This window comes from Triplophysa rosa, linkage group LG24 (genome assembly GCF_024868665.1).
Source record: "Triplophysa rosa linkage group LG24, Trosa_1v2, whole genome shotgun sequence".
Lineage (NCBI taxonomy): Eukaryota > Metazoa > Chordata > Actinopteri > Cypriniformes > Nemacheilidae > Triplophysa > Triplophysa rosa.
In genome coordinates this window covers 10,099,708-10,123,918 of record NC_079913.1, presented here as the reverse complement: position 1 = coordinate 10,123,918, position 24,211 = coordinate 10,099,708, and the positions used below count along the sequence as shown (strand labels likewise).

Below are 24,211 nucleotides of genomic sequence, written 5' to 3'. Positions count from 1 at the left end.
AGGAGACCAACAATGAAACTAATTTGGTTTCCCAACATTTCGCCAACGTTCCACGGTTACGGAAAGTGCGACACATTAATTCAAATCTTGTCAGAACTTCTTACTTTTTGAAATGAGTTTTCCCATCAAATCACCACGTGTGTACATTTTCACTGCTTTTACCGCAAAGATTCAATGCTGCCAGGTTTGCATATTTTAAATGTTACAGGAGGTGTCTACGAAAACAGTTTTGTCCTACATCAATCATGAAGTAAAAGTCTGGGCAACTCACTGGACGTTGAAACAGAAATTGTTAATTGAATTAATGATAGGAAGTCTCACCTGTCCTCCCCTTGCATCTCTTTGACCCCTTTTTGGATGACCTCTCGAGAGGGCGTCAGCTCAGGGGCGCGACCCACATTCCGAGAATAAAGGTCCACATTCCGAGAGTAAATACCTCCGTCTGTGTGATACCTTAATATAAGACACATCAAATTAGCAGCAGACTCGGATGCTCTTGAGATGATAGCACACGATACTTTCTATTGAGGTGAATGGCTTGTGGGACGTCGGCAGGCCAAATTTAGATACAATATAAATACATCATAACAAGAAGATAATTTGTCAGGCTGGATCATTTAGGGGCCGGTTCTGATGCCCCCGGAGTTTATTTATTGCACATTTATTCACTGAAAATCAATTGTTTCTAAATCAAGTAACTTTTTTCAACCACCACATGCCACTTTTGCTACTATCTCACAGCTTGAGTCTCTTCACCTATTATAACATGGATGTTGTATTAAAAATGTACAGTAGATATACAGGTGAATATGGTAAAGCAAGACCGAATGCACCCTTTTACATAATTCAGGCTGTTTTACTTTTCAGCCTATTGATGTTTTTTTTTTATTGTAATTCATTTAATCGAGCTATTTATTCCATGTAAAAAGTCAATTAATACAAATAAAGGCCATTATATATCAATTAGACAGTACAGCAGGCAGCAGCTTGCTTTATATGCATACTGTATGTAATACAAACAAGATGGGATTGTATGCATTCAGCTTTTGATTCCAATTTTAGTCCCGCTACAGTGCATTTGCATGTGTAGGACAGACTTTATATATTTGAATTACCTTAATATTCAGAAGAAGACTTTCCATACACAGTGTGTTTACTTTGGGACAGGGAGTTATACACATGCCATGGATGAGTGGACACAAAATACATTAGCGCTTCGATAATAAGTGTCATAATTAGGCTAATTGCTTTTTAAGGCAGATTTATTGCCTGCAGTTTTGACAGTATGAGCACTTGTCTTTTGTAGTTTCATCACTGTTAAACAAATAGTTCAAGAACAAGTGTCAATACATCAGCTTTGTGTCGTAAAGCCTTCATTTTTACATTTTTCTCTCGATCTATTCATCAGCATAGAGGCAGCAAGGACAGAAGCAGTGCCGCGTCACTCGGTGACCCTGAGTTATTCTTCCATACACAGAAATACGATGTGCATGTGTATGGGAGGGATGGAAGGATCTTTGTTTCTGCTTCTGCTTGTCTTTATTTCCATTGTCTGGTATGTGTTTCTTACCCACTGATGTCATCTGCATGCACATTCTTTGCAAGTATTTCTCCATCACTCCCATATCCGGTGACGTCCACCTCTGGCCCCGCCTCCGAGATCCCGCCCTTCTCCCCCGGCTCTGACCCTCTAACCCCTGAGGCGGCCGCTCTCCTCAGGGGGGCAGTGTACAACAACCTGGAGGCATCACCATAGCGACCAGTAGTGCCTGCGGTGGATCTGGGCGGGGCGTAGCTAGGTGCATCTCCGGCCTGCAGACGGGGGCTTGACGATTGGCCGAGACGCCAAGCCATGGTGGAGGAGCGACTGGAGAGCGCAGGGAGGCCACGCCCGTTCACTTCTGTAGTTACTGTGGTGTCAAAGGTTGTCTCTAGGGTACTAGAAATGGGGAAAGAGATAAAGAAGGGGGTTAGATGAGAGAAGTTTGGGACTGCAGAGGGACTTGGGTACTCAGATCAATATCCTGCTTTTAAAACAGCTGATGTGTTATTTCGAGACACAAGTATACAACACCTGCGCCAAGGTGAACGGTTTACTTGACAGTTTGAGGACCGGCGTGCACCCTGCAATGCAGCAATCTAGACTAGACTCAAAAACATCGTGTCTTGAATTTGCTTCGTGACAGCTTTCTTTCAGACATTCGTTGTATGTTGAACACACTTCATTTTAGAGGTCTTGAAAAAAAATATTTTGTCTGACGGCATTGTGTGAGAAACACACCAAAGTCAATATTTGCAGGATACATTTATGCATCATAATCGGTTTCGTTGTGAAAGAATTTTTATTTCAAGGCAATCAATCCCTTTAACTCATCTCCACTTCTACACGATGTCTTTATATTCTTATCCACAACAGATCGTTCGCATGTCTATATTAGACAGCGTCTCTCCTCACAGCAGGGCTTCTATCTGTAGGTTGAGAGTGTTCAGTGTGGTGTGAAGGACCCAGCTGAAGCAGAAAGATTGCCAATGCTGCCGCGTGCGATCGGTGCTCTTCATAAAACCGAAGCTATTCTGATCGTGTCATGTCTAATCCACTTCAACAATCAGCGGTCCATCAACAAGACAGCAACGTCGATCTGACCTTTATAAAGCACTACTGCTATGGATTAGATTGTGTGTGTATGTGTATTGATGTGGGCGTGTTCAAATGTCACAAGCTTGTTAATGTGGGAATGTGTGTGATGCTAGCCGTGAAAACACATGCTCAAATACAGATGCCCAGATTGACACACCCCACACATGCAAGAATGAAAACCACGTCCTGCAACAGCCCTCTCTAGTGGCGAAACGATCACACGACAGTGTTAAAATACAGCATTGAATATACAAATTCATAAATAAGACATCAGCAGGGGGTCAGCATTGAGTGTCGCTTAACAAATGTGTCATCAGCATCAATATAATGTTGTCATGGATACAGTGCCAGACTCAGTATAGTCATATCCTCACAATCAAAGTGTTTACAAAAGAGAAACTCATTCATTCTAGCTTGTTTAGCCTGTTAGGCATGCAAGTTGGGTAAGAAAATTCCCCAAAAAGTAGACTTTATAAAAAAGACGCATTTGCGAATACTTTGCAATGGCACGTCCAATCAGTTTGTGTTTTTAAATAGCCAGCCAATAGAGAACTATTCAAAATAAGTAGGTTATAGATTTGTATCGAAGACTCCGTGGGTCCTGTCCGAATCTTAAAATAGCTTCCGCATCTACTGTTATCCTGTTGTGCAGTGATATATTTGAAAGGGCGGCCACCAGCATTAGTTGTACCCAGGGCTATAGAAACGTTGTATGTGCGTGGATGTTCCTATTATAAAATCCACCAGAGAGTTGTGACTCAGCGGCAATGGAGGATGGAAAACAAGCTAGTGATGGTCACACAAATGGTAGTTCAGTGTTATCTACAGACACAAAATACTCTTCAGCAGTAACAATGAATGGTGCAGAGGATGGTCGATTTATTCCAGTAGGCAAAGTATAGATCAAATTGAAAGAGCACACACAAATAACCAACGAAAAACATGGAATAAATAGAACTTTGACTGGGTGGTACAAACAAAAGTGGTTGTAATTTCCCTTGGCACATATGTAGATTGTGTGCCAACATATGGAGGCGGAGATAAACTTACAGAGCTGTGCTGGTCTGAATACTGCGAGCGCTATTTGTGAACAACTGTAATGACACTGAAACTCTGTGAGTTTTCACGAATCTGTTATTAATAAGTAATTTTGGTAACACTTTAGTATAGGGACCAATTCTCACTATTAACAGTTGCTTACTAGCATGCATATTATTAGAATATTGGCTGTTTATTAGTACTTATGAAGCATATTCTGCATGACCATATTCTACATCCCTAATCCTACCCAATACCTGAACCTAACAACTATCATACTAACTATTAATAAGCACCAAATTAGGAGTTTATTGAGGCAAAAGTCGTAGTTAATGGCTTGTTAGTAGCGAGAATTGGACCTTAAAATGTGTGACCGTAATTTTGCTATAGAAGAATTGAAACTGTAAAGTTAAAATGACAGTAAATGTTGAAATATATTCCTTAAATTCTTTCTCGGGACTGAAAATTTGCAATCGTAATCTTAAATTGATTGTCATATTTACTGGCACACGGTCACTTTTATAACCATCTAAAAGTGGCCTTTGCAAAAAAGTATGCATTGCACAAACCTAAACCAACAAAAAAGATACCCCTCCCATTTCTTCTACAAATAAAAATTTAGCAGCTTAGTGTTTTATGACTATACTACAGTTCACCCAAAAATGAAAATTCTGTCATCATTAACTTACCCTCAGATAGTTCCAAACCTGTACAAATGTCCTTGTTATGCTGAACACAAAGAAAGATAGTTGGAAGAATGCCAGTAACCAAACAGATTCCATCCCCCATTGACAAGCATAGTATTTATTTGCCCTACTACGGCAGTAAATGGGGAATGAGATCTGTTTGGTTACTCACATTCTTTCAAATATCTTTTTTTGTGTTCAGAAAAACAAAGAAATTCATACAGGTTTGAACAACTTGAGGGTGAGTAAATGGTGACAGAATTTTCATCTTGGGGTGAACTGTCCCTTTAAGAGTTAGTTAACATCATATAATACGGAAAACATTAGCTGGTTGCTCTATCTAACCAATTGATCTCCAAAATGACCTGCTGGACCGGTCTCCTGCGTTTATCTTCTTCTCTGATGCCACTCCTCCTGACAGCTGCCAGTTCTGCTATATTCTTCTCGACAAGTCCGTCTCTTAGCAACATGCCACAGCTATTGGGAAAGGGTAAGACTGCTGCATTTTTCCGAATCTGCTGTCCTGCTCTGTTATGCCTCTCTTGAATGGCCAAGAAGCTAATGGACTGATAAAACTGGCCATATATACCTATACCACAGGTGCCTTCAATGGAATTAAGGTCATGGAAACATCCTCTAAAATGAGTGGATTACAGAAGTGATAAAGAAAGATGGACCGTTGGGGTGATGATTCAGGGTGTATTGGGCTTCTTTTATCAATTAGGTAATAAGACTGATCTAACTAAATGTGCTGGAAATGAGATCAGGAAAATAAGCGATGGGTTAGAGAGAGATCAATTGGATTTATGGAAGATGAACCAGCTATACTGAGTGGTATGACAAATACACACACATGCACGCACGCACACAAGCACAGTATACATACAATAAAGTATTGCACAAATTCCATGTGGAAACCTAGAAAACATTTTTACTTAATCTAGAAAAAATGAAAAGGTATGATATTTTAAAAACTTCAAACAATGCAGGTTATGATGTACAGTGTATAAGAAATGTAAGCATAAGGAAATTTGTGTGATCAGCCTTTAACAACTTAACAGTTCACCCAAAAATCAAATCTGTATAAATTTGTTCTGATGAACACAAAGAAAGATATTTGGAAGAATACTTGTAACCAAACTGTTCTTGGCCACCATTGACTACCATAGTAGGAAAAAAATCTTGGTAAATTTCTTTGTTCTGTTGAACACAAAAGAAGATATTTTGAAGAATGTAGAAAAAACAAACAGTTCTAGGGGAACTTTTGACTACCGTTGTAATTTTTCTACTACGGTCAATGGTGGCCAAGAGCGGTTTCATTCTTATAAATATCTTTCGCATCAGAACAAAGAAATGTATAGTGGTCTCAGAATTTTGGACCCCCAAAATAATATGACCTGATACCAAACTTTGAAAGAAAACACACTTACACAAAGTTTACATATATTTACATGACTTAATCTGCTGATATAGCATTCAGTATTGTATACAAAACCCCTTGAGATCCTTGGCCTCAAAACCCAGCGATATCATTTTTTAAATTGTTGTCTGAGGTGCTTGCTTGACCTTCAAGATATCCCTCTCAAAGGCGGAGAATATTTATTCTTTAATGTCAATCAATACAATTTTTAAGCTCTGAAAAGCTCCAAAACTGGAACACAGGGCCAGATCAATACAGCTATATGGCATCCGCAGCAGTGTAGTAAATGAGTGTGTGAAGAAGAAACTCTGTATTCGTTCAGAATGTACACCATTCATAACGTGTGTTTGGAGATGGATGGGACTCGATTTCCAAAAGCTCAATTACAGGAGCCAGAAAGGTTCCAATAAATGTGTGATGGAATCCGCACAGTGGGCGAATATCTCTGGAGAAGACAGGTCGACTTCATCAAGTCGACAACTGAGTGATGGCAATGCTGAAAAATAGAGCTCTTTCCTACAATTAAAAGTCATGTCTGGGTCTCTATAGCTTTTCAACGCAAGGCCTTCATACATTATAAGGCACATCCTATTGAATTATTATATTTTAGCCGTCACGATGATTCATTGTTTTTCCTTATCTTCATTTATTGCAAGCAAAGCCAGATGGCTACATGTCAACACTATATATACAGTATCTGAACATTATGAACTCTATACAAAAAGTGGTTGCAGTGTTTTTGATTCATTGACTCTGGACTGGTTATCTTTATGGTGAGGGAGTGTGCCTAAGGAAGTGTCTAACACCTTTTTGGCTCCTGTGTGAAGCAATGTGCTTTAGAAAAAAGCCAAGCATTGATTTTCGAGGAAGATGCTCCCCGTGAGGGAGACCAAGAGAGAGAGAAAGTGGAAGAGAGAGAGGGCCAACGCCATCTGTCATGTCAGAGCTCTGCCTCAGAACCATTTTCCTGTGAAATTACATTCACATTGTAACTGAGATGAAGAGACAAGTGGCAAAATAGGTCATTCTAGAGCTGGACAAATGGACATGATTTTGCATCTGTCTGTGTTGTGTTTAAGTCAATAGGTGATTGGGAATTTGAAACTAGACGCTAGAAATAAATAAGTTAACTTTGACGTTTAAAAGCATATTTGTTTGAAATGTTGGCACACTGAGGCTATAAGTTGTATAGTTTGTGAGCCAAACTGAGCTCTGTCTTTAAGGAAATTAAATTTGGGGGAAAATTAAGTGCAAGCTGTCACTGTTTTTTTGCCGAGTTCATCACTGAAGCTAAAATTAAATACACATGTCTAGTTTTGGAGTTAGAAAACTTTCTTTCCGCCAGGGTTTTTACAATGTTTTACTTAACTGATGTAATATGGTGTTGTATACTTCATGCTGTATTTTTATATTTTTTCTATATAAAATCATGTAAAAATGTATATTATTGCTGTAATTTTTATAATATAGCGACAGAAAAAAAAGACCACAGCAGTTTCAGCATTTATTGTGGCAATTCCAGTCCAGTGTCTGTTGACTTTTAACAGAAATAAACCTCATGTATGAATATAAATTTGCAGTATGAATATAAAAAACAGTAATGGAAAAGACGTATAAAACCTTTTTCAATCACATATTCATTTGTACACTTTCCCTAAAATTGTATAACATTAGTATTGTGTTGTTTAAACATGAATATGAACTTTCTTTGCAGCGTTAAACAAGAACTGCAAACAATGTATCATTTTTTGTTATTTTGACCAGTTTGTCATGTTCTAATATTCTGCAAATAAATGCCAATAAAAAAACTATATTTTCATTTGATATTTGGGAGAAATGTGGTCACCAGTTCACAGAATGAAACAAAAGTTATGATTTTCCCTACAGTAAATTCAGAAAACTTCTTAGAAAATTTTTAGAGCTGTCTCTTAAAGTATATAATTTCTCATATCACACTCACCTGTGGCTAACTTGCGTCCCACGTAAACTGGACATGGTTTCTTCAAGATTCTGTCTCAGATCTGCGATGTTCTTCACCGTTCGCATCCTTCTTGTCTCTGGATCTTCCCCTACGGAAACAGAGAAAAGAAATCTTTATATTGACCCTGTTACCGCCGCCAAGTCACTTGCTACTTCATAGTTTGGATGAATGGACTCAAAATGTGAATCATTCAAACACGCGGTTAAGCGGAATCTGTCTGCTCTTGCATGTCAACTCAGATGCTGAAGTTACAGCTTGCTGTGCAGCTGATGGGATGAAGGGACAGATTTCACGGTCATCACTTTTCCACCGAGCAAGGAGTAATCCGTGCGTTATGACACCACATTCCAACCCTTAAACCCATCTTAAAGTTTGGCTGGAGCATGATCTGCCTGTCAAGCAGAAATCCGTCAAATTCGGATTGTGAGACGTCCTAATGCATATATTTTCGTTCTAACCTTCGGGATAGGATTGAAATGAACTCGTAGTGTGTATGGTCGTACGGAGAACTACAGAACTTTTCAACCTTGAGGTCGCCAAAAGTTTTTCAAGCCTAAGGTTAGACCTACTGTATATTTTATAAGCAGCTTCTCTCGCACTTAAAATATTGTGCATAATGTCAGCCACAAACTGTGTAAACGTGTATTAACGCTGCATTATTCATCACACACCTTTACTCTTCGGAATGAAAATTAGGTGCGCGAAATTGAGCTTGCGAAGTTTGATTATAGCCTAAATCTGTTTTGTGGGCGGGGTGGGGGTGTGGAATCAAACAAATTTTGGAACTGAAAAATGGGTTGTAGAGGCACTCATGTCATTAAGCACTTGTTTTTCAGGGCATTAAACTCATTGAACAGCGACAGATACTCAGAGACACTCAATGAGGCTGATGATGACAGTAAGGGGTCCAAGAGCTCCCACATCTCAGACCCAACTTTTTGTTCCAATATTGTCAGGATATTCATCCAAAGACTTTATATCATCACCCCTAAGGCTAGCATGTAATGAGCTACGGAACAAACAATAACATAAAAAAGGTGCTTACTTCTTGATTGATTGATTGTATTGTTATTTCAATGATATTGCATATCTAGTCAATACAACTTCTGGTCTTATAATTCACTCACAATATGAATGTTAAAGGGGTCGCAATTATGTCCCATGTCCATCTTAAACTGCAAACAGTTGCAGGATAAGAAGTGCTATATTGTTAACTAGTCTTTTTTAACTACTAATGACGTAAAATACTGTATGAGCTTGTAAACATCAGATGGAACATGATCAAAAACCAAACCTTTCTTAAAGAAAGCAGTATTATAAATCTAAAGTGTTTTCTCAGGTGTTTTGTTGTTCAGGAGAATGACACGCATTGCATTAGCATTCACACCTTGAAGCATTACTAACAGCTCTTCCCACCTGCCAGACACCTCCATGTCACCCCGGTGTAATGAAACATCACATTTTTTGCGAGTTAGCATGTCTGTTTTGGAATTGGGAGAGTCTGACATTTACTTACACTCAGACCAAGCGAAACAAGGCATTATTGTGATATTATACCACAGGGCTGTTGAATGCTTCATTCTGATTGGCTGACGAACGTTCCACGGGTGTGCATTATTTTTCAGTTAAACGCATACATATGAAGTAGTTCCATATCTGTTGACAGAATTACAGTTCCATATCACTGCGCCAAGTTAAACTATACTGGAGCGTACTGTCTACCACTGAATACGGATCTAACAACAGGCAAAATGACAGGCAAATTCCATTGTCTTGAGAAGAAATAACTATTCATATTTATGGACAGCATGAACATTTCACAACAATGGCGACAGCGCTGTACAGGACTGTTCAGACAAAAAACTAAAGCATATATCAAAGGTAACGGCAAACTACATGACATAATCAGCAGATTAAAGTAAAAACACGAAGAAACATAAAAATAACAAAAGCAACAGCTTAAATCGTCTGTGGAATGGGAAAACGGGACGAGAACCGCAGCTGACACAGAAATATCTGTAACGTTTTTTCTCCTTACACTTTTTTTTATATGACAGGGGCGTTATATACGACGAAAACAAATCAAATATAAATACTTGGCTTTTCTCTCGCAAGGAATCAAACACGTTTGCATGTGCGCTGTCTGTCTTCCTCTCGCTCTCGGATAACTGCATATGCAGGCTCAAGCAACGGCTTCAGATGAAATGCGTAAGAAATTAGTCCTACCAACAAGTGCATTCCGGGACAAATACCATACAAATGTCACCCCGGGGTGTGCATTATTTTCAAAGAATTCAATGCCCCGTCGTCAATTATTCCTTACTTACTATTTAGTAGTCAGATTTACCAATTTAACTAACAAATGAAAAACAGGAATAGACGTATACTGAAGGAAGGACCTTAGCCATATTGTGGGATCTGAATATCCTAGAAGACTTGATCCAATTAATCACCACCTCACAGCTAGCTATAACATCCTAGAAACCACCTAGCAACACCCTAGCAACCTAGGCGCGACATAACAATGTGTTAATGACTCAGAATGCTATTCGGTCGCATAGCAACACCCTAACACCAGCACAGTAGAACTGGGTTGGCAAATTTGCACAAAAAAATCCAGTTCAGTGTCATGTGTCTATAGGTTGTGCGTGTAGGTTTGTTGAATTTGTGAGGCCATTTTGTAATCTCTTTACAGCTTTGGTGAACCATGTTGAAAAATTCAAAACGTATCTTCCGTAAAGACTCATATACAATATATAAAAATGTTAACAGATACCTGTGAATGTTAGAGGATGGATATACTCAACATTATTATGCTAGAATAAAAATCAATGCGTCTAAGAGGTCATTACTAACATATTTTGCCATGATTTACCCCAAAGAAGACAACCCGTACTTCAAACAGATGGAATCAAACAAAAGTGAGTCTGACTCAAGCAGTCTCTGAGTAAAAGATCTCAAGAGGGTTAAAGATGGAAGAGGAACACAATAATTTAGCTTGACAGTGTCATGACAGACCAACCATCCAAAGCCAGACTGCAGTGGTGAGGCACATTTTAGTGAATCATATCCTCTGCGTCCAACATACATGTTATAGCCCTATTACAAGGAGGTACGGCTCCAGGACACAAGCAAACACATATACAGTCATGGTGACTCTATTAGACCCTGTGTTACCCATAAGGCTTTGCTTTATGTGCTTGTAATGGACTGGAGCAATGAACCAAACAGGGCCATTTAAACACACATGCATGCACACATACAGCAGGTGCGCTCATATTATCACTGCATGTGAGTCCATACCATATTTGATGAAATGAGTTCTGGACGGCAAAACTGCACTTGTTGCCCTTGGGTGAGCAGACACAATTTGTAAGAACCACTTCAGCCTGTCACCAGTGGATGAGGGTGTGAGGACACCACAGGCTCTGTTGGATCAGACGACAGCTGAGTTTCCACTGATTTAACCTCATCGCGTCGTGTGATAAGCTCGACAAGAGAGGTCATTTATATACAGAAGTCTTGTTCTGATGCAAGTAATGTTATCTAACATACAAGTGGAATTGAGAAAATGTTAAAATGTATATTATAATCTTATTTTCTCACCTGAGTGGTGATAGTTGCGTGCGCAAAAATTGACACCAGATGCCATGTCATTTTGGGTGGTTGCCAGGTCATTGCCATGCGGTTGCTGAGGTGTTCGGGGTGGATACTCACTGACCTAAGCCAAAAAATCTCATGCCTTGTCTCTTTGATCCTCTGATCCCTAGGTGTGATTCAGATCTTAAAATTGAAGTCTATAGGATTATTCAAACCTGAAGTCTTGATTTATGATATCCATAGCTCACAGACTGTTACCTGGCGCAGTAAAATATTTAGGGTTAAAGGGATGCTCCACCCTCAAGTTGTTCCAAACCTGTTTACCTTTCTTTGTTTGGTTGAACACACAGAACGATTTGTGAATGTTTGCAACTGACAATTCTAGGGCACCATTGACTACCATAGTAGAAAAAACAAAATGGTATAGTCAAAGGTGCTCCAGAACTGTTTGCTTTCCTAAATTCCTCAAAATTCTTTTTTTCTGTTCAACAGAACAAAAAAAGATACATTAATCTTTCCTACTATGGTAGTCAATGGTGCCCCAGAACTGTCAGTTGCTAACATTCTTCCAAGTACCTTTCTTTGTGTTCGACCGAACAAAGAAATGTATACAGGCTTGGAACAACTTTAAGGCTGAATAAATGATAACAGTATATGGAGTATCCCTTTAATATATGCAAATATAAGCAAATATATGATGGCTTGACTCATCAAGCACCCCTAAAAACTCTACTGACAGGAATACAGCAATAACAAAACTAGCTTCATTTATTAGGGACTCTAACAGTCAGTAGGTAAGGAGAACATTACTATCAGAACGAAATACATACGGCTGAATTATTTCAATCAGATGAGGTGCATACAGCCCCGTGGTTGCCGGTTACCTTTGGATAGGCTGGAAATAAAAGCATGGATCACACAGACGGCGGGGTAAATTGAGCTATTGATCTGAGCAGTAGACAGCACGGCAACACTTCCATAGCCGGCAGGTGAATCTGGCTTCTAAATGTTCTCCTATTCCACAAGGCGAGAATCATAATTCACCCAGACACCCTCCAGAGATGTTTCTGATGCAGTTACATGCCAGACTCCAAATGCACTTATAAAAATGACCAATTTCACAGCAACAATCAGAGACGGCTATGTCACGGCAAAGTTTTAGCACTAAAAAGAATTGGAGTCACACTGTGTGTTTATGTGTGGCACGGCACTTACGGCGTTTCTGGGGGGTTAAAACCTGCTCCAGGTCTCCCAGCATAGTCATTATAACCTCTTTATCCAACTGTGCCTGTTCCTCTCTGGCACTCTCTAGTTCTTCTGCCCAGTCTCCTCCTGTGCTCGCTGACCCTGCCCGTGAGACCTCATCTGATCTCCTACCGCCGCTCACATCACCCATCACCTCCGGTCGCTGGTGCCGCTGAGCGGGCGCCATCCGGCTGGATTTACGCCCCCAGGGAACGGGTATTAGGGAGTGCTCGGATTGAGAGAGCACTTTGGTGAGGGACAGAGATAGCGAGCGTGCTCGTGCAGTGCTGTCTGGGTGCCGGCGGGCGCTGCCTCTTCCGTGTTGGGGCGAAGGTGATGATGACGATGCCCCTGAGGTTGACGAAGGGGGGCACGATGGCTCATCCAGCTCGAAGGCGTAAACCCTCTGCTCCCCATCGCTAAGCAGCACCAGGTTACCGAGGGAACGCTGTTTGCGGAGGTTCAGGTTGTCCGGGACGGGCTGCGGCGTCTTGCGTGGCGGGCTGCCACCCTGGAACACGGAAAACTCGGCTCCTCGCTTCATGTCAGATGTTCTTGATCCCTAGTTCTTTAGACTTTTTTCTAAGTTTGGAGATCTCCTCACATGATGTGTGCGTGCAAAAGAATTGTAAAGATGAGGCAGCTTCAGGTGGCTGCTGGCACTCACGCACACGCTCAGACGTCGATTGGCTCAGGACGCCTGCGCCTGCCCGCAAAACTGCCCCTTACACCAGGGAGCTTCAAATACCATCCTGCCCACACGCACGATCGACGCAGCCAATAACCAGCATGCAGGTGCGCACGCTGAGATCATTCTCTTCCTCGTGTTCCTCCTTTTCTCTTTCCGCCGCTTTTTCCTTCAATGCAGCACGGAGACGCGCAGGGAGTGGATCAGCGTCGGGTTTCGGTTACAGTAAAATACACATCTTTCACGGCATCTCCTCTCCTTCCTGTTTCTCTCTCAGTGACTGAGGACTCTTCACACACTCTATTAATTACCGGCGATAGGGCGAGCGCATGTGGTTTGCTCTGAGGGACAGCAGAGAGAGAGAGAGGGAGAGGGTGCATGTGCGTATGCGTATGCGCTCAGATGTGAGCTTAGGGTCCGCCTGCCTTCTTTTAACACGCCGTGTGCTGTTTTATTCCCTTTATTCATCTCTTTTCTCGCTCTCTCTTTACTGCGGTGCTAGCTGATTTCCTGTTGCTGTTGGCTACCAAGTGAGCACACGCCTTCAGAGCAACACAGGTATGTGTGTGTGGGTTGTGGGAATAGCGTAAGACAAAACTGTAGCTTGTAAAGCTCTCTCCACCTATTGAACAAATGTATTCTAAAAAGATGTTGTACTGTGAGTATTATGATTATAGCATGAGTATAATTATCTATACATTTGATTGCATTATGTCATGAAATATGTTTTAAATATTATGATCCGAATCACTTGACCAGACATCCAGATACTGGATCATTCAGTTTTTTGAATGCAGCTTTAACGGCTTTAATATCACCCAACATTACTATAAACCCAACCAGCCAAACATGCAAAAACATAACAGGTGCATGCATGTTGTTCTTGTGGTATAAGTGGAATGACTTTTACAGCCGGGTGTAACCCACAATGCACTGCAATAGGAGGAGTTCTGAGGTTAACGTCTATAAGTAGTCTATTTAAATATGGACTATGTTGTAAATATGTTTAAATAAATGACTCAGATGTTTTTCCAAATATTCCTTAGGAGAAATAACAAAATAAAGAAATAAGAGAGTTATTGGAATACAGTAGAGCATAAAAACGTATAGGCTAGTTTGACTACAGGTATTTGAGTCACATTATTTGGTAAGTATTTAAGATCATATTGTCGATATCATTAAAATGATTGAAATATGTGAAGTATGTGACACAGGTAAGATGATTACCAATTACAAAGCTTCTTATTGACTTCATTTTTGATAGGACCAACAATGTATATTAGAACTGCCATATAGTTTCATCTGTTTTTGAGACGAAAATATTGATGTTTCTTTCAAAAATGTGCAAATGTGAAAAGGCTTATTAACTAGTAACAAAGCGAAATCAGGATAACATTACAATCTAGCTCTTCCACTTACATTTTGTATTTATTTCCCTAATATATTTACAATTGCACAGGGTAAAATGGTCTGCTTCTTTCTTAAGCAGACACACATTCTCATTGATGAACACTGAGCGCTGTGTGGTTATGGGTTTGTGTCTGCAGTCTACTCATTTTAATTCAACATTCCAGACATTTTTGTGCATTCTAAAGCACTAATTTGTATCTCATTAAAGATTTTTTCAGCCGGGTTTGTTATGAGTTCTTTTGTGTAACTAAAAACAAGTGACATTACAATGTGTGCTTAGAAATCCGAAGTAAACAACTAAATATCATCACACAGAGTTAACAAAATGCACTGAAAACATGACAATCAAGCTCAGGTAAAAAACACAACAGCAGAGGCTCTGCTGAGAAATATACAAACAGTAAATGAACAAATAAACGGGCACACAAAAGCGCTGATGTCACAGTGAAATTCCAATTCCAGAGACTGCTGTTTACAGTGGGGAGAAATGCAGCAATCGCTGCTATTAGCATTTATTTTTCAGAGCTGGATGTTAAGATACGTGCGCGTGCAGCGCCTGAGCCCCGGGCACCAATATTCAGCTATCAGCTGTCACATCACAGTCACACATGCAGAATAACACACAAGCACCAGTAAACAACACATTCTGCTGCTTGGCCTCCCAAACAAGCCGGCCTTTGTCCACCTGTCATTTCTGACCTTTGCTTGCTGTGATAGCAACATGGAACTAGAGGCTGGCAGAGTGAATCTGTGCCTATGTTTAGTGTGTGTGTGATGTTCTTGTAGGTCCGACAGTGTGAGGGTGCACATGTGTTGGGATTTGTCCTACCTGAGATCTCTTCCAGGCACTGTTTGGCAGTCTTGCTGTAGACCAGATCTTTTGTGGGACTGAGACACGGTTCAGGGGGGATCACAGTGGTGCAATCGTTTTCTGAGAACGTCCTGAGTGGAAAAAACAAAACATTTTTACATCTTCTTATTCCTTGGATTTGAATGCTTCATTCTGATTGGTCAGTCAGGGAAATTGACAGTAGTTTAATATAACTCATATTATTCATGAGACATCATTTAAAGAAATTTGGTACCCTAAAATATCCTAGTGTAACATGACAGCCACAAAAAGTCCTATTTTTGACATGTTCCACATAAAAAAAACACACATAGTTTGAAAGATTTTGTCTGAAAAAAATGTGTATGCATTCACTGCTGCAACAAAGTCATCCCAGGATACCTGCATTCACCCAGATAAACTCAAATCTTTCAGTGGCATGTCACACTGTTAGTTTCACCGTGTGTTCCACACTCATGCCATTGAGATACACGGCATTACCTCTGACAACACACACACTCACTACTCTTCCTCTGAATATAAATAAACAACTCATGCAGAAGGAAAGAGGAGCTTAGACTATCAGGTACCTTCAAGGATGGCTGAGTCGAATGAACTCATTTACCAATGCAATTGCACAAAACAGACAGATTCAACAGCAGGTCATAATACCCTCATTGGCGACATTTTTGGGCACATTCCCCTGTAGGTGACAGTTTTTATATCATACCTATGAAAGCATTATGCCTGTCTTTCAAGGAGCTTATTATACTGTATTATAATTCCATTGTTGTATGGTTGAAGTATTACAGGGATCGTTCACACAAAAATGAAAATACAGTCATGATTTATTCACCTCCATGTCATTGAAAACCTGTATATGACTCTTTCTACTGTGGAACACAAAGAAGATATTTTGAGAAATGTCTCGGTGGTTTTGTGTCCATACAATGGAAGTCAATGGGGGTCAATGTTGTTTGGTTACCAACGTTCTTTAAAATATCTTCTTTTGTGTTCTGCTGAAGAAAAAAGGTCATACAGTTTTGAAATGACATGAGGGTGGGTAAATGATGAATGACTTGTGAACTATCCCTTTAATTTTTACAAGGCCATATTATTTATCCATAATTTTCACTTTGACTTTCTCTACTAAAGAGTATAATGGAATAGCTAATGTTCTCCCTTTACTTATGGTTCATCATACTTGTCTTTGTTCATCATAGTCTTAGCCTCTTTATAAAGCTGACTCAGATTTCCTTCCCTCTGCCTATCGATCTCTTATTGCCCTTTTCTCTTTGTTTCTATTCCCTTTTCCTCCATTCAAACCCATTTACCATCAATTAGTCATAATCTGTGACATCATCAGCCTCTCAGTGATGACTGAGGCAGGCCACACCCCTCAAGCGAGGCGTACAGGGTCTGGCAAACGGCTCGGCAGATCCCCTCAGACTATTAATAAAAGCGAGATGAGACGTTTGCCTGCTGCTTTTTCTCACAATGCACTTGTGAGGCAAAGGACAGATGATCAGTGGGCGTGTGTTTGTGGGTCTAGAAGCTCTCTCGATGAACTTTCTAAATAAATTCTGTTTCTAATCTCTAAATGTCTTACGTTTGTTTTTCATTATTGTTGCTAAATAGTCAGCCTGTGTACATAAGATTTATGTAATGTCACTCATAGGTCTTGGTACATCTGGTCTCAACAGGAATTTGTCTGGACGGTTCTTATGAAGAAAGATCCAACCGTGCTAGAATTACCCCGAAGGTTATATTTAACAAGACATCCTCTGATACCACTGCAGCATGGGACCTTAGGGCTTGTCTGTAGGTTGGCTAGACTGCTGGCAATTTTATAGGAAAGAAATAGGCTGTATATACTGTATTTGGAACATAAAACTTTATAGAAAGTACAACTGAAAGTATTAAGAAAAAGTACCTGTTCAAACTGAGATTATGTTGGACAATTATTGCATGTAGGAATGTGCTGATATCCTCCCTCATCATTTTTAATGTAACACAAAATGTGTTGTTGTTCCATACAATATATACTCAAGGTGCTCGCTAACTGTTAAGTTAAAATTTCCTTTGTTTCCCTCAGAATTTAAGACAGGTGCTTTCGAAAATCTGTATCACTGTACTATCATGTGTCTTATTACATTTAGCAACAACGATTCTTCAAAGTATCTAACTGGTTAATGGAGTGCTGAGTGCTTTTAGACACCCCAAGAATGAGAATTCATCTTTGTCTCTTCTTGTCTTGAGGGTAATTCAAGCGACTGCTGTGTCAAACATAATGATAATGATTTCACAACCTAAAATAGAACCCAGAAACCCAAATCTGTCTGACTCTTGCACTTTCAAGTCCCTTGACATCATTAGAGGTCAGCAAGGTCGCTATAGTCTCTTGTATTCCAACAACTTTGTTCAAAATTAGTACAATGACCACAAGGAAAAGCCTTGCTCGCACGACAGGAAGTAAATACTTTGGGAATCCTGAGACCGGACATGAACTTGAAAGTAATCCAGATACTAGATTTAGATTAAACTTTATTGTCATTGCACATGTACAAGGCAACAAAATGTGACCTCTGCATTTAACCCATCCAGAGAGTAGTGAACACACGCACAGCAAGTGGTGAACACACGTACCCCCGGAGCAGTGGGCAGCTATCACTGCAGCGCCCGGGGAGCAAGTAGGGGTAAGGTGCCTTGCTCAACGGCACCTCAGTTGTTACCCGCCGGCCCTGGGAATCGAACCGGCAACCCTCTGGTCACGAGTCCGACTCTCTAACCATTAGGCCACAACTGACATTTTAAGGCAGAAATGACAACCTTTCATTATTTACTTTCATTGTTTTGAATATTTCGGCATCAGCATTTTTCAAAAAAGTTATAAAAAGTCATACAGGTTTATATATTTCAAGGTACCCTTCAACATTGTCAGCTTTTATAATATGCAAGGACTTGCTTTTAAAACCATCAGTTGTATTATATCAAGTTGTTTGTGAATCACTCACCTATACATGAAGGGTGCGACTGTTGCTGTGTTGGGATGGTTGTGCTGTTGTTGTTGGGGTAGCTGTACCGCCCCGTTACCGGCTAGTGCCCCAACTCCACCCAGTCCATGTGAAGCAGCCGTCCCAGAAAGTGCTGAAGTACTGGTGGACAACACCATGCTGGTCTTACGATTTTCCAGCCCTCCCAAAGATCTCTGCATATACATAGACTGACAGCTCTTGCTCAGTTTGGTCTTATCAGCAGCCGTCACAGGTACGCTGGCAGCACTCGGTTGCGTTACTGCAGGCTTGGTTGTTGCCGTTGGTGCCTTCAAGCCAGACTTGGGAATGCCGCTGGAGGCGGGGATAGCGCTTTCTTTCTTCACTGAAGCTGAGGTTTTGCTTCCTTTGGGGATGAGGCTGGCAATCTTGGAACTCTTCTTTGTGGGCTCCACTATCACTGGCTCCTCTTTGGGTGGTGTGCTGGCTTTGCTCTTCGTCTTGCTTTTGTCCTCTTTGTCTTTGGGCTGTGGTAAGGACTTATTGTTGTGGTTCTTGCAGTTGTTGGCTACGTTCTTGTTTGGGGGTGCGAAGGAGGGCATGGAGGTCTTTCCCTGCTTGTTTGAGATCCCACAGGGTGGCGTAGGACTGCACATGCCCTCATCTCCACACTCCGACATGTCGTCCTCTTCCTGTAGTGCCATCTCGGCAACCGATGGTGAGGTTCTGGAAGCGGACCGAGGGTTGATGAGGCGAAATTTCTCCAACATGGAACGCTGGTTGCCAGGTGCCGATTTGGAGGCTTCTGTGATGGGGGGTCGTAGGCGATCAGACAAGCAGGGAGGGGTCGGGGAGGCGGTCGGGCTGGGCGGCTTGGTGGCCAACATGGATGAAGTGGCACTATGCTTCACGTTCATGGACTTGCTACGCCAAGTCTTTCCAGCAGTGGGAGAGGGTAAAGCAGAAGCCAGCTGCTGCCCGCTGGTGCTGGAGGGCACCGAGCCACTTCCGTTCATACTGCCTGGCAGAGGGATGCCTTTCACCGATTCTGTGCAATGGAAACAGAACAAACAGTGGACACATCTGTTAAACTAATACAACAACACTCTGAAAGCAAGAAGAAGTGTGTTTTGGCTAAGAGGAAAATGATGTATAACTATAGCAATGATCAAGTGTTAACAAGACGAAAAGGATTGTAAGATGGGAAGGTGTCCCGTCATAGATAGCGTTCCTTCCGAATCTTTGCAATTCCACTGCATACTGGAATCCCTAGCAATGCTGAGATGCACTCAGGCAGAAAATTGGCTCCTAAGTTGATTTTGTGGGATTTTAAACATTTGACGCTCGGTTGTTGGCACACAGCCTGCTTTTGTAAATGCTGCAGAGAACAAACATGGCTCATAAAATTATACAATAATACAAGTAAAAGTCATGTGTTAAATAATTTAAATAATGTTAAATGATAATCATACAGTTCCATGTTTGTTGGAAACATTACAATTTTTGTACACTACTGAACCTTTGTATTACACTGTAAAAAACAACTTAAAAACTTAAGTTAAACAGCGTCATTACATTTTTTGTTAAATCAAATTAGCTTTATGGGTCATTTAAACTTAAATTATATTGAACTGACTAAAAAAATGTAAAGTTCAATTGAAAGCTTTTTTTATTTAAAAAATGTATTGTTTATTTATTTTTTTAACAGTGTACTTCCCGTACCATTAAGGAGCATGTAAACACTATGATTTATGCGTGTATAAATCTATGTGCCATAATATCATATTATACACTGCACCTAATTTTTCAGCTTGTCCCTAACTTTGATATCCACTCAAAGACATTGAAAAAATCTAAAGAACACAAGAAGAGAGACTTCTTTTGGTTCCATTGAAAATCTTGCCGAGGAAACTGTGATTGGACTATGAATGAGTATTGTGTGGATCGAGCTTCTGTGCATGTGTCAGCTAAATTAACCCTGTCTTTGGAGATAACAGCATACTAAATAACAGCCTAACACATACACCAGACCAATGAATCGCGGTTACCATAGCTACACGCCTTTTTTCCTCACCGCTTTATTCGTTCAAAGTGAAATGTCACTTTAGTCTGAAAAGTCTGGGAATGCCATGCACAATTCAAAACACGTAGCTGATACTATTACTGGGTGCTGACAGATTTGCAGGTCAAGGATTCTAGATAAAGGTCAAACTGAGGATTTACGCCTTTTCTTTACACCAACCATCAAAAGAAAACTACACAAATGTGCTGTTCGAAAACCAAGTTAGTTGTCTTGCTGACTACTGTATACATGAGGAGCTGCTTTATAAGGCTTATAACAATGTGATTCTTTAATTAGCATAGCTAATGCAAAAAGCATTCACAAATATTTAGCAAACAATTGTGTGCTTTTTACCTTTAAGTATTGAATTGAATATATTTATTGTAAACATTTATTTATCTCAATACAGCCAATAGCAATGGGTTCTGGGATTTTTTGGTAATTAGTAAATGTACTAGCTAGTCTTAACTAACAATAAGCAATATAGTTTTTATAGACATTTTAATATTTATTATACATTTTATATATTTTAAGCGTTTATGAATCTTTGTTAATGTTAGCTAATACCAGTACAATTGTTCATGTTAATTAATTGTGCATTAACCAATGTTAACAGAAACGTTTAAATTTTAAAACGTATTTGTAAATGCTGAAGTTAACATAAAGTAAGTTCTGTCGGGACCACTGTCGTCAATTATTTAACGATAGCATATATTTAGTTAGGCGGAATGAAACTGTTCTGGGCAAACTCTCTGCCCGTCCATGCAGCCTTGCATGGACATAGCAGGAGCGCAGCAATACATGTCCCCCCACCTGGGGAACCAGAACAGTTCCTGACGCGTAACAGGATTAAATTAAAAGATCCAAAGATACAGGCAGATAAGAGGAGATGGGGATGGAGGTGGGTTTTAGGTGCAACACGATTAAGCAGCTGATAAGGAGCAAAGAAATGCAACTTAAATAGGACGCAGTCTAGTGTGTGTTGTATGACTATTGGTTAACATTGATTATATAACAGTATAGTCTCTCCTTTCCAGCCCCTCCCAAGTTTTCTCCAGACTGCTTTGACAGAAAAAAGGGCAGATGGTACAGTAGTTTGCTTTTCTCATCTTCAGAGGTATCAACTCAATAGCACTGTAAATCAAGGTTATGAGTAATGTTAAGCCCAACGGAAAAGGGCAGGCACAGGTTTGACAGACACGTCGCCTATTAGGATTCATCAAAGCTCCATCTGCCATGAGAGACCCTCTGTCTGGCTTTGCGTGTCACCCTGCCCCCTCCATAACCAGTGTCTTGGAACCAGCATCTGTGCTAACGTCGAACAGGGACCGGTAAAGACCAGTATAAATCTAACCGGGCTGTGCAGCCAAAACAAACAGTCTGTGAAGGAACTCATTTGGTTGCATTTTTGTTCACCGATCATGGATCCTCGCTGCGCCGGGTGAATGAGGGGCAAAAGAGGGGTCATGCTCACAAGCTGACTTCAATCAGCACAGCCTATCAAGTCCAGCACAGATTTATGAAGTAACCAACTGGCCAGTGGAGATTTACAAAGCGGTGTGGTGAACTCTGCTTTGAATGATGGTTCGGCTTCGACGGGGAGAAGAAATTTGAAGTGAGATCTGAATAGGCTGGTCATGGGGAGATAGCAGATATATAACTTGACTGTCATCTATAAACATAAATAATGGATGGGCGTCAAGAACCGAGACCTGATGACCTTCTCAGATGTGAAAATTACTGCATGAATGAACCACATCAGAATGTTATACTTTTATTACCCAGATATTATTGCTTTAAATAGATCATGATGAATGCTTTTTAAAGAGGGGAGTTGCCTCAAAGCATCTAGCCATGTGCAAACAGCTCTCTCGTTCCCTTGAAAAGTGGCTCCATCTAGTGGATAACAGCGTAGCTGGTAAATCTCCATTAAACACAGCACCACTGGTCAGATACATACTAGTTCATTGATTTTAATATTACATTACATTGAAAAAATAAAATTGCAGCTCACCTCTGTCATTGCCGCTAGCATACTGGAGTGGTTTGTTCTTGTCGATGCTGTTGAAGCTCTGGCTTCTTCGGTTCAGGTTTGACGAACCATGGACTTTACTGCTGGTACTTCCGCTGCCCGCAGCGGGGACTCTAGAGGGGCCTGGTAACCTGGAACACACACATAAACACGGGTGGACATTATTAAGACATTATTTATTATGTTTGTTGGGCTGTTTCCTTGTGGGGGTTGTTCACCGCAATGTTGGGGATTTCAGATTTTACAATGGTTGTACACACTACAACATATAACACAACACACAAACTGTACTAAGATGTTCCCAAACATTTAAAAGATTATATGCCATAAATGTTGATAGTTTTTTTTTTGTATAAAGCTATTATAATGACTGCAGACTAAACCTGATCAATGCCATGACTCTAAAAATTGTTTAGATTTTTAAAATAAAAAAGTAAGTTAAATAAGTAAATGTTTAATTCAAAATATCAATTCAATTTTATTACTAGCACTTCACAAGTTTGCATTGTTGCAAAACAGTATAGAATTAAGAAAAACAAATAAAACAGTCAAACTATAAAATACACAGTATTAAGATACATGGCATTATTGCACGTTTTTATAAGATGTACAGTAGCACTACTGTAACTGTAAATAAAAATCAGGAGGGTAGTTTAATGTATGCAACTTTGAAACAATATCTCTGGTAATGTTTGCTCACACAGAGGAACCATACAAACCCATAAATGTTTTCCATTTATTGTCTAATATATTATGCATTTTGGAAGGGTCATTTGTTAACATGTCAACAAAATAAACTGCTGTTATTTCATCTAAAGCACGCAATAAAACTACCCTTGATTTCATGTGCACGTTTGTGTGTGTTTTTGTTGTATGTTTATGTGCTTCATTCACAAATATTGACAATTTACTGCCACAGAAAGCTTTTAATTACATGCCGGTGCCAGTTCTTATTTGGACAAGGTGACCCTGTGACACGTCAACCTAATGACATCACATAAACATGCCACAGAGGAAAAGAACAGCAGGAATTTGACATTGGTCAACACTGAGATGTTTAACCTCGCTCAAAACTGATTACAGAATACTAACAGACAGTTCTTTTTAACAAGCCAACATTAAAAACTGATTAAATGCCTATTAGTTAGTCAAATACCCTGCATGCTTTGAAAAGTCACATTACCAAAAAAATGACAGCACCTTTTCTACAAGTGATGGATTTGCAAATGATGACATACTGTAAGAAGTTTAGATGCATGTTTCATTAAACTTCTAATGACGCAACTTCATCACTCCAATTTTTCTCATCATGCACTTCTGTCCATTCCATTAACCTGATGCTTGCGCCGCACTGGCAGCTATGATAATACGCAAGCATTGGAAATGTCTCTGATAAGGCATATCTGATGCCATTTTCAAACGGGTCATTTCAGGGACATTTGGGTGGATTTGAAAAGTTCAGCGTCAGAACAATTTAAAACGTTTTAGTCCAGACATACCCTTGTATGTCTTCTAATTTGGTCTTGAAATGTTTCTTAGCCCTGTGATTTGCAAATGTATGACATCATTGATACATACGCAAACACATC

General features: G+C 40.1%; 1 protein-coding gene across 11 annotated transcripts in view; it reads right to left on the bottom strand.

Annotated features, from left to right (window-relative positions):
• Window positions 1-24,211, bottom strand: part of nav3 (neuron navigator 3) — a 280,821-nt gene that overhangs the window by 41,955 nt on the left and 214,655 nt on the right. For all 11 annotated transcript variants that reach the window (XM_057323584.1, XM_057323574.1, XM_057323576.1 and 8 more), the window contains 6 exons: window positions 22,605-22,753; window positions 18,550-19,576; window positions 15,536-15,648; window positions 7,743-7,851; window positions 1,571-1,939; window positions 322-453 (listed from right to left, as the gene is read on the bottom strand). In XM_057323584.1, the coding sequence (XP_057179567.1) occupies window positions 322-453; window positions 1,571-1,939; window positions 7,743-7,851; window positions 15,536-15,648; window positions 18,550-19,576; window positions 22,605-22,753 (1,899 nt within the window). The remainder of the gene's footprint in view (window positions 1-321; window positions 454-1,570; window positions 1,940-7,742; window positions 7,852-15,535; window positions 15,649-18,549; window positions 19,577-22,604; window positions 22,754-24,211) is intronic.